Here is a 10663-nt window from a genome sequence, read left to right on the forward strand (position 1 = left end):
TAAAGTCTATAACACCATGACCACTACTATGGTCATTTTTCTCTGAGGCCATAGCAGAGATGAGATGTGAACCCAGACCTGAATTCAGAACAGGTGCTCTTAGTCATTTCCAGAGAAGAATGTGTGAAGAACACTCGGCCAGTAGTTACATTGTACTGGATGAAGTCTGGCGCAAACTGCCAGACTCAGGCATGTCTAGTACTAGAGAGATACAGCCAATTGTATGGTGGCCGGTGAGATTTCACTTAGGTGACTATTATGACTTTATTTTAGAGACAGGGTCTCAATTATATTGCAGGATGGCTTACAACTGGTATTTATCTCACGCTGGCCTCCGATTCACCTTTCTCCGGCCTCTGCCTCCTCCTGCCTCTGCCTCCCAAGAGCTAGGATTACTGGTATGAATCATCACCCTCTGCTATGTGTTCATTATTCAGTGGACCTGAGAGGTGCATGTGCCCAAGACCCAGGCTGAGGGCCAATCCTGATGAAGCTCCAAATGAACCTGCCACCGTGCCCCGCTGCTCAGGGACAGGGAGGGCCACGTGCTCCTTCCTGGGGTCATTCTCCCCCCATCCCACGGCTCTCCACGTCACCCAGTGTCCCAGAGGGTGACAGAAGCTAAGGAAGAGCACGATGTGCATCATCCGGGTCACACAAACACCGCACCTGGTTGCACTTCCATTCGTGACCACAGCAAATAGCAGACAGGCCCTCCCGTCTTGGTTAGGTTTACTCTGGGATGATTTTTACACGTTCTTCCGAGTGTCTAGCGCCCTTTGCCGGCTCCTTACCTACGTTCGATGGCCTCATGGATTCGTCTACATAGGCTTTGGTTTCCGCAGGGTCTGAGCCCATCTGGAACCCTACCTGTACGGGTCACACTCACTCCTCCACCCACAGTTCCTGGGCTCAAGAGTGTGCCGTAGAGTTGGGGGTCAGCTCCATTCCGAAGGTCACCACGAAGGCCGGGCTGGGCCCCGCGGGCTGCGCCCCTCGGGCTGGGCCTGGGTGGCCTCGGGGGCCCCCTGGGAAAGTCTGTCCGTGTTTGTTTTCACCCCCGTCCTGGGTGTCTGAAGAGGAAAACTACGAGAGTGCAGTGTCAGGAAACTTGCCCGACACATCTACCTAGACAGACACGAAAACCACGTTTCCATCAAGTCTTTCTTTTGCTCTCATACTTACTGCAGTTATGTTTACTGACTGAAATCCCCAGAAACGCCATCCGGGTTCTTTCCTCCCCGGGCCAGACAGGAGAGTGTCAGGGCGCAGGCGCGAGCCAGACCGGAAACTGGGGTGGGCGTGAGGGAAAAGGAACTGCAGAGCCAGGGATTGGTGGGAGAGCCTGGCAGTCAGCCTAGTAGAGGAAGTCCCGCCCGTTGCAGGCTCGACTTCCGCCCCGAACGGTTTGGGGCTTTGGCTGAGCGCTGGGCCGCGGCGCGCCGCCATGGTGCTGTTGGAGAGCGAGCAGGTAGGCCAGACGCGACGGGCGCCGCGCTCCGCTGGACACCTGCCTGCTTTGGCGGGAGGGACAGGGGCCGGCTCTGAAGCGTCTTCACGGGGCCGGGCCTATTGTGTTTCAGTTCCTGACGGAGCTGACCAGGCTGTTCCAGAAGTGCCGCCCGCTGGGCAGCGTGTTCATCACCTTGAAGAAGTGTGAGCTGCGGGCCGGCCGGGAGGGCTGGGGCCGGGCGGGGCGCGCGAGGGGCGGGGCCTGGACGACGGGGCGGGGCCTGCAGGTGGGCGGGGCAAGTAGCCACGCCCCCATGCTCACGCCCCTGGTTCGGCCGGCCGGGGCGCGAGCCCCAGGGGCGGGGCCTGCAGGTGGGCGGGGCAAGTAGCCACGCCCCCATGCTCACGCCCCTGGTTCGGCCGGCCGGGGCGCGAGCCCCAGGGGCGGGGCCTGCAGGTGGGCGGGGCCAGTAGCCACGCCCCCATGCTCACGCCCCTGGTTCGGCCGGCCGGGGCGCGAGCCCCAGGGGCGGGGCCTGCAGGTGGGCGGGGCCAGTCGCCACGCCCCATGCTCACGCCCCTGGTACCCCCGCCCGGCCGTCCGTGCACCTTCCGGCCCGGGGGTCCTGGGAACGCTGCGGTCCCGCGTGTCGTGTAGTCGCCGAGCTCGGCCCCGGTTACTGAGGGCCACTGCCAAGGCTGGTCATCTTTTGTAAGGGAGCACAGTTGCCACCGTCGGATTTGTTAATGGTGTCAGCCCTCGGGCTTGAACTCAGGGCCCGGCCGGGGTCCCCGAGAGTTTTTGCTGAAACCTAGCGCTCTACCCACTTTGAGCCACAGCACCACTTCCGGTTCTCTGGTGGTTCATTGGAGATGAGTTTCGCCGACTTTACTGACCGGGGTGGCTCCGAACGGCGATGCTCAAGTCTCAGCCTCCTGAAGAGCTCATGTGTGAGGTTTACAATGCTTTGATGTGTTTCCATCGTTCTAGTAGCTTCTGCAAGGTTTGCCCGACCCTGACATAGTGGATGGTGTGGTTAACGGAACTAGGGCACTGTCACTGGGTTAGGTTACCCCAACTCCTTCCCTGAACCTCAATGAAGTGTTCTGCAACTTGAGCCCTGCCTCCGGCCTTTCTTTTTGTTTTAGTTTTTCAGCTAGGACTCAGCTGCGGTGGGATCCTCCTCAGATCAGAGGTTTGGTCCTGTTTTAACTTTGTAGTAGTGTTCACCATGTTGTCATCTTAATGCAGATGATGGCCGAACAAAACCCATTCCAAGGAAGGGTTCTGTGGAGGGTCTTGAGCCTGCAGAAAACAAGTGTCTGTTGAGAGCTACTGATGGGAAGAAGAAGATCAGCACTGTGGTGAGCCAAAATATTTTTATTTTTTTGAGATAGGGTCTGGTCGTGTAGCCCAAGCTAGGTTCAGATACTACAGGTATGCCTGACTGTGTAAGGAATTTCAGTAGCACTGAGAAACACAGCTTCTTTAGTGGTCTGCTTCTGCCTGACCCATCTTGGTGTAATTCTCATGTAGAAAAAGACACTACTTTGCTTATTCTCCAGGTAGAGGAACACGGAATAGAAAACGTCTTAAGAGCATTCTGACCTAAAGTTGGAAGGAAGCATTTTAAAGATGAGAATGTGTATTCATGGGGCCTTTTGAGATGGAGTGGAGTGTAGGGTAGCTCTATGCATAAGTAGGGTCACTTCTTACTCTCTTCTTCCCAGGTGAGCTCCAAAGAAGTGAATAAATTTCAGATGGTGAGTTCCTGGTGTTCCCCTGCCCCCTCCCAGGGCCAGTTCCAGCATTAATCATGAACTCGGACTTGGTATTTGGTTTGTTGCTCTCCTGTCATAAGTTTTACCAGTATTTTCTAAGTAAAATCACCAGGGTGAGTGTCAACACTGATAATAGTTTTAGTGAGGTTTTCTTGTCTTAGAGGTCAGATACACTGTACCTTTAGTACTCCTGAATAAGAAGTTGCTTGTCCCTTTCCTTTTTCTCTTTTTTGCTGGCTGTGGGGCCTGAACTCTGGGCCTGGGCACTGTCCTCAGCTCTTCAGCTCAAGGCTAGCACTTTACCACTTGAGCCACAGCATCACTTCTGGCTTTTTCTGCTTATATGGTGCTTTTTGCTGCTTATTTGGAATCAAATTCAGGGCCTCATGCATGCAAGGCAAGCATTCTACCACTCAGCCACCTTCCCAGCCCCCTTTCCTTTGTCTTAAAACCCTGCATCTCCCAGTGGGGCGGGGCGTGTTGCAGAGCTGCAGTAATGCAAGTTTCATGTGGATGTGGTTTCCACCCTGTGGCCCCTGGGTGCTGCCTGAGTCCACTGGAAAGAGGGTGGCTGTCCTGTCAGCTTGCCCTCTGCTCACTCTGCTTGTGCTCTGTCTTCCAGGCTTACTCAAACCTGCTCAGAGCTAACATGGATGGGCTGAAGAAGAGAGACAAGAAGAACAAGAATAAGAAGGCCAAAACAGCCCAGTGAAGGCCACCTGATTCCACCATTACCAGATAACTACAGAATTGCTATTTCTCCTTTTTTTCCCCCACAAAGTTAAGTTTCTCATTCCTCCACTGGCAGCTGTTGTCCTGGGAGAAAGGCTGGGATGTTTTTAGGTGGGAAGCCAGTGTATTTGGGATCTGCACTGCATGGGTGTGTATTCCTGTTAAATTTCTCTGTGAAGAGTAATGTATCATTAAACCTGTCTAGTACTGACTGTCTCTTATTCCTCTTACCACCCCATTTTAATAGTTCTGAGGATCACGGTTCAGAGCGAGCCTGGGCAGGAAAGTCTGTGAGACTCTTTATCTCCAATAAACCACTAGAAAACTGGAAGTGGCGCTGTGGCTCAAGTGGTAGAGCGCTCGCCTTGAGCTGAAGAGCTGAGGGACTGCCCAGGCCCAGAGTACAAGCCCCACAGCCGACAAAAAAAAAAAAAAAAAGAACTGACGGTTTCATGAAAAGTCATGTTATCTCATGGGAACCCTTACCTGCTCGTGCAAGTTCACCCTCACAGTTCCTTTAGCAAATGTAAATGAGTGTGCTTACCAGCACTAGGATAACCATGGTGTGAAGTTGTTAAACTGGAGATCCTGCTGGGTGTGGTAGTGGACACCTGTAATCCTGGTCCTCCACAGGCTGAGGCAGTAAGATCAAGAACTCGTGTTGGCTTGGGCTACTCGGTGAGACCTCGTTTCAAAAAAACCCAATAATAGCTGTTTTCTCCCCCAAGAAACAAAACAATACAGATCTCAAGGTTAATGATTTTTTTGTCCCTTTTTTTTTGTCCGTTGTGGGGCTTGAACTCTGGGCCTGGGCGCTGTCCCTCAGCTCTTCAGCTCAAGGTAAGTGCTACCACTTGAGCCACAGCACCATTTCCAGTTTTCTGGTTTATTGGAGATAAGAGTCTCAAGGACTTTCCTGCCTGGCTGGCTTTGAACCTCGATCCTCAGACCTCAGCCTCCTGAGTAGCTAGGATGACAGGTGTGAGCTACCGGCACCTGGCAGTTTTTGGTCTTTTTAACCAATTTGGAAAAAAAAAAAAATTAGTACTTTTGTGTGCTTTCACATGGGGTCCAAGGAAGAACAAGACTCTTCGTGTGTCTCAACTCTGTAAGATCTATAGTGTTAATACATTTCCAGTAGAAAAGCAGCAGTTATATAAAAGCATTTATTATATCCAAAAAGATAAATTTATAATATATTACATATGAAAAAATGACAAAAGCTCAACTTGGCAGGCCAGCCTCCTAGAATTCAAAGTTAATTTAAAATGACATTGAATGTACAACATTCCATTCAGTATTCTAGTGTGATTTCCCTGTCGATTTGAACTTTGTAATGACAGTTCTTTAAGGTTAAAATAAAATTCTGTAGTAGTCATCTCTGTAGCTATACAGGAACAGCACAGAAACCCTGCAAAAGAAAAGTAGATTATATAACAGACTGAGGTTTTGTAGGTGAAGCACAGTGTTAAGTATTTTTAGAATACAGAGCTTTGTTATAAAGGGATTGAAAGTGAGCCACTAAGTCTGACAAGCTGTGACGGTCATTTGTCTACAATGAAAGGTCCCTCCCGGGCCTCCTGGTCACCCTTTGAGTGGAACAGTAACACCAAAGGTTACATTTGATAACATGATGTAAAGCAAACATCTACAAGTGAGTGAAGTAGGTGATGACTGCTCAGGCTTGCTGTGTTGACACTGGTAAGACTGATGAGCTGGTTGCCAGCTATAGTGTAACAAGACAATGAGACACACTTCATTCTGAAGCTTTCCATAAACTGTTTTTTAAAGCACAGGAAAAGAACATAAAGGTCTTTGCTTTTGTGCTCAAGGCTAGTGTTAAGCCACTTGAACCACAGCTCCACTTTTTGCTTTTTGGAGGTTCATTAGAGATAAAGAGTGTCATGGAGCCGGGCGCCAGTAGCTCATGCCTGTAACCCTAGCTACTCAGGAGGCTGAGATCCGAGGATCACAGTTCAAAGCCAGCCTGGGCAAGAAAGTCCATGAGACTTATCTCCAATAAACCACTGGAAAACTGGAAGTAGCGCTGTAGCTCAAAGGTAGAGCTCTGGCCTTGAGCTGAAGAGGGCAGGGTCAGTGCCCAAGCCGAGTTTAAGCTCCAAGACCCACAAAAAATAAAAAAATTAAAAAGGGTCATGGACTTTCCTGCTCAGTCTGGCTTTGAACCGAGATCCTTAGATCTCAGCCTCCTGAGTAGCTAGGATTATGGGCATGATCCACCAGCACCTGGCTATTGTCTACACTTTTAAACAAAAGCTTTAATGGGCATAATAAAGTACTCTGCCCACAACTGCCCATCACCCTCCTGTCTTCCCACCCCACCCCAAACAGTCTTGCTTCATAGTCAGGTCTTTTTTTTGAGGGGGCAGGTGTCCAGATTCTGCACTTGGTGGCAACATATATCTGTTTTCTGTCTTTAGCCATGTGAAACCTGTAAGACTTAAAGAGATCACTTACTTTTTTTCAACTTTGATGTTATAGATTTCATCACAGACTAATTTGAGATATCTTTGCTTTGGCAGGCGAGATAGCAGCTGCTTCACAGTCATGTTAAATGCCTGTTCGTCTCCATCCCACTAGGACGAGACAGACAGAGAGTTAGCAACATGGCAGCTAGGTTCTTTATCTCATTGGAATGCTAATGCCGTTCTTCCCTTCGGATTGCCAGGCAGGTATGGGGAGTAGAACTGGCAGGGAATCTGCATCAATCTTTTTGCTGGTCCTGGTAGGTCCTTGAACTCTGGGCCTGGGCACTGTCCCTAAGCTCCTTTTACTTAAGGCTAGCACTCGACCACTAGAGCTATAGCACCAGGCTTTTTCTGTGATTAACTGGAGATAAGAGACTCACAGGCTTTTCTGCCCAGGCTGGCTTCATTCTCAGATCTCAGCTTTCTGAGTAGCTAGGATTATAAGTATGAGCCACCAATGCCTGGCTGAAAGTTCTTATTTAGGCTATTTGATGATAAAAGTATGTTCTTGTTATATAACACACACACATCCCATCAGTGTAGTTCTTACACACACACACACACACACACACATACACACCCTCATCAGTGTAGTTCTTATCTACAAGTGAATTTCCTTATCTGGGATGGTTTGAGACAGCATGGTGTTATCAGCTGTGAAACCTCAACAGGACAAAACACATTTCACGCTGAACTGCAGCCCTGAATTTAACCTCATGAAATGCTCTGTGCCTAAGTGGTAACTTCTTTTCAATTTTGAGAAGGATAATTCTAAGATTATAAGATAAAAATGTAGATCTTCTATTCTGCATAGGACTGAATCCTGGCGTAGTTACTTACTAGCTGGGTGACATGAATTTAGGACTATTTAATACATAAAAGGGCCAACATTATGAAATTCATGGTGCTGCCAGACAAGTAGTATCTGTTACAAAACTGAATACCATTTTCAACTTTCTTTTGGCAAATTAACAGCAAAGGACACAGTACAACATGGTTCACATCACCTACCTCCAGTGATAAGAACTGCAGGATTGTTTCTTTGGGCAGATCTACCTGTTAATACACAAGAAAAGCCCGTCACCTGCTGGAGGATTCAAAGCAGGCTTGCTGACATGAGATGCTGTCATTTGGATGGGGAGCTGCATGGCTGGCAGCGTGTGAAATGCTACTGTGCTACAACTTACACCACACAGCGATAACATCTCAGCATAGCTGGGCTAAGAAGCAGTGGGGGCCGTGGCCCACACCCATGCACTGCACCCCAAGGCTTTGATGCTGCTGCAGGTACTTGCCATAGGCTTAGAAAGGAACAATCTGAAATAGAAAAATGATCCCCCACCTCCCCCTGTTTCAGAGGAAGAAAGAAGAGAAGCAACACCAACAAAATCTTCCATCTCCCCCAGTTTTTATCCATTTAGATTTGTGTGTGATTCACATCAGGAACAACCCAGTCTGCTGACACAAAAAGCCCTGAGTGCCGAGGGCTGCACCAGGCAGTGTGGGACAGGGATAAAGAACGACTTACAGCCAAAATTTCAATTTCACTGCTCTTCTGATGTAAGTTGGCAAGGGTGGTCTGAAGTCGGGTTTGTACCTAGTAAGATGAAATGGAGAACATGTTAAACCAAGCTGTCTTCTGTTCCACAAAACCAGCACGGGACGACAAGGCCCAGAGAGGACTGCAAACAGTGTCTAGGGATGTGCTCTTCCTCTGCCTCAGAGAGAAGGGTGTCTGGCCTGTGATATCATGGAAAAAAAGATTCTGAGGCTATCTTGATCATCTACTAATCCTTCCTGCTGCCTATTCCTTATGTAGAAATGATGCCTGGCAAAGGCTCGGGGTGCAGCAGGGGGTGGGGGTGGGGCGGGCGGGGGCAGACAGTGAGCTAAAGTGTCAGGGAGGGAGTTTGAATCCCAGTCTCAGACCAAGGGGAAAAAAAAGCTCAGTACAGTCAACCTGTGCTATGGGAGCAGAGGGCTTTAGGGCTGAGATGTGAGCTAAGTTAGGAAAGAAGGGGGGAAAGTAACAGCTGGGGAGATAAAACCGAAGGGTGTCAGGCTGGGAAGGTGGTTCAGTGGTAGAGCGCTTGCCTTGCATGCCTGAGGCCCTGGGTTCGATTCCTCAGCACCACATAAGCAAAAAGAAAAAAAAAGCTGGAAGTGGTGCTATGGCTCAAGTGGTAGAGCGCTAGCCTTGAGCTGAAGAGCTGAGGGACAGCGCCCAGGTCCAGAGTTCAGGCCCCACGACCGGACCCCCCCAAAAAAAAAGAAAAAAGAAAAATATTTCCAAGAAATATTTTCCTTTCTATCTTGCTTTTATCTCTGTAGCTCACGCGTTAGAGCTAGGGAAGCCCCGGCCGGGGTACCTGGGTCTCGTACCGCCTCCTCGTGCTGGCTGACAGCTTCTCCGGGGCTACCACACTCACAATGGGCACGACTGGCGCTCCGTGAATTTCAAACAAACCTGAAAAAGAAAGTTCGGGGTTTACAGCCTTGTCTGTGCCCACCCGTTTCTGGAGCACACCAGAGAGAGACTGGTTTCTCAGCAGACATCTTGCCTTGGCTCTGAGGACTAGAGCACACTGGGCTTTGCTTTGTTCCTTTTTTCCTTATGTTTCTGAGATAGCTCGGTCTGGCCTCAAACTCCCAACCCTCCTGCCTCAGGCTCCTGCGTGCTGGGATTTCCGGTGAGCACTACCATACCCAGCTTAAAATACTTTTCAATTTTCTCTGCATGGGTGAAAGCTCTCCACATTCCATCTATTAGAATAAATGGAGTCAAAGGAAGAGTGTGCTACTTATATGAGCAAGGCAGTGAGCCCAGGTGGCCGCATCAGAGGAGCCACCCACCCCACACTTGGAGTGCTTTCTTGGGTGTGGATTCCTGTGCTTCATCCTCAGGGGGTGAGTTCCATGTGGTGCACTTTACAGTTTACAAGATACTTTGCAAAGATCACTTCCATGTCACAGGGAGCGACACACCATTCCCCAGTACTTCGGGTAAACGCAGCATGTGTTCATGTTGTAATTAGTCATTATACCTGAAGCGTTAGAAAATGACCCCTTCAGACTTTGCACTGCAAGATTATCGGAAGCTTCTCTAAAAACAAGCAAACAGAAACAATTAGAAACTGTGAATAAGGAAAAAGCAACAGGTAACCCCAAGTGATGGAGATTCCTGTGCCACTTTTTCTACTGAAAATGAAAACACATTCCTCTTGGTTACTAGTCGGAGAAAAACAAAAGAAACCACAACAAAAAAATGCACTGAGTTATGCTTTTGGTCAAGAGCAAGTAAAAAGCTGGTAAGAGTATAATTTCAGGTTAATGCCTACAGAAAACATTCTGATTTCTCAGGTAGGTCTGAAATTCCAGCTCCACACGGGAGGTCTGGAGCACACAGGAAAATGTACGGCACAGGGTATCTCAGAAATGGACAGTGCGCTTTCTAATGCTTTAGGAGACACAGTAGAACATTGAGGGGAAATTAGATAATCATGTGCATGGAGAAAAGGTCAATGTCTCCCTAGAAGAAGTAAATTCCACCTTGCCCTCTACCTGTCTTCCTTTTTTTTTTTTTGTCAGTTGTGGGGCTTGAACTCAGGGCGTGGGTGCTGTCCTTGAGCTTCTTTACTCAAGGCTAGCACTAACACTTTGAGCCACCAGTGCCACTTTTGCTTTTCTGGTGGTTCATTGGAGATAAGAGTCTCACAGACTTGCCTTCCCCAAACTGGCTTTGAACCACGATCCTCAGATCTAAGCCTCCTGAGTAGCTGGGATTACGGGCGTGAGCCACCAGCGCCCGGCTTGGGGCCCTGCTTTAGTTTTTATTTTTAGTGCCTTTCCTCCCTTTGGTAAATTTGTGTTCAGGTGGCCGAACATTTTCTTTCACCCCATGAGAAAGCGCAGACACAAAATGCCACCCAGATTCAGCCATGAACAGACGGAAAAAGCAACAGCATGCATGCTGTGGCTCCTCTCTTGGAAGCATTACCGTGCTCGGCTGCCTCTAAAGGTTCGCTGACAGAAGCTTGGCTCCCCAAGTTGCAAGGGGAGACGTTAGGAGTGTGAGGAAATAATAGGTTATAGAGGCTTCCAGGACCCAGCCTTGGGTTCTTTGTTTGTTTTTTTTGTCGGCCGTGGGGCTTGAACTCTGGGCCTGGGCGCTGTCCCTCAGCTCTTCAGCTCAAGACGAGCGCTCTACC

At 49.2% G+C, this 10663-nt stretch overlaps 2 protein-coding genes across 2 annotated transcripts in view; one reads left to right on the top strand and one right to left on the bottom strand.

The window, feature by feature from the left end:
- The first annotated feature begins 1380 nt into the window (after window positions 1–1380).
- On the top strand, window positions 1381–4177 carry Srp14 (signal recognition particle 14kDa (homologous Alu RNA binding protein)). Its single transcript, XM_013009895.1, has 5 exons — window positions 1381–1471; window positions 1584–1656; window positions 2705–2817; window positions 3184–3216; window positions 3857–4177. Exons 1-5 carry the CDS (start codon window positions 1448–1450, stop codon window positions 3944–3946), a joined length of 333 nt encoding a protein of 110 aa, XP_012865349.1. The 5' UTR covers window positions 1381–1447; the 3' UTR covers window positions 3947–4177.
- Window positions 4178–5118: 941 nt separating this feature from the next.
- Window positions 5119–10663, bottom strand: part of Eif2ak4 (eukaryotic translation initiation factor 2 alpha kinase 4) — a 60562-nt gene continuing 55017 nt past the window's right edge. Inside the window, exons 33-38 of the mRNA XM_013010007.1 lie at window positions 9500–9650; window positions 8825–8922; window positions 7984–8052; window positions 7467–7511; window positions 6445–6563; window positions 5119–5377 (exon numbers count right to left, since the gene is read on the bottom strand). Coding sequence (XP_012865461.1) covers window positions 5320–5377; window positions 6445–6563; window positions 7467–7511; window positions 7984–8052; window positions 8825–8922; window positions 9500–9650 — 540 coding nt within the window. The 3' untranslated portion in view covers window positions 5119–5319. The remainder of the gene's footprint in view (window positions 5378–6444; window positions 6564–7466; window positions 7512–7983; window positions 8053–8824; window positions 8923–9499; window positions 9651–10663) is intronic.

The sequence above is a fragment of the Dipodomys ordii genome, unplaced genomic scaffold, assembly GCF_000151885.1.
Source record: "Dipodomys ordii isolate 6190 unplaced genomic scaffold, Dord_2.0 Scaffold11, whole genome shotgun sequence".
Taxonomy (NCBI): Eukaryota; Metazoa; Chordata; class Mammalia; order Rodentia; family Heteromyidae; genus Dipodomys; species Dipodomys ordii.

Bases quoted from the DNA above. Each gene is read 5' to 3' on its own strand.
- Srp14 (XM_013009895.1), top strand. From the start codon at position 1,448: ATGGTGCTGTTGGAGAGCGAGCAG. The intron at 2,818-3,183 runs GTGAGCCAAAAT...TCTTCTTCCCAG, and splicing joins AGAAGAAGATCAGCACTGTG to GTGAGCTCCAAAGAAGTGAA. The intron at 3,217-3,856 runs GTGAGTTCCTGG...TCTGTCTTCCAG, and splicing joins AAGTGAATAAATTTCAGATG to GCTTACTCAAACCTGCTCAG.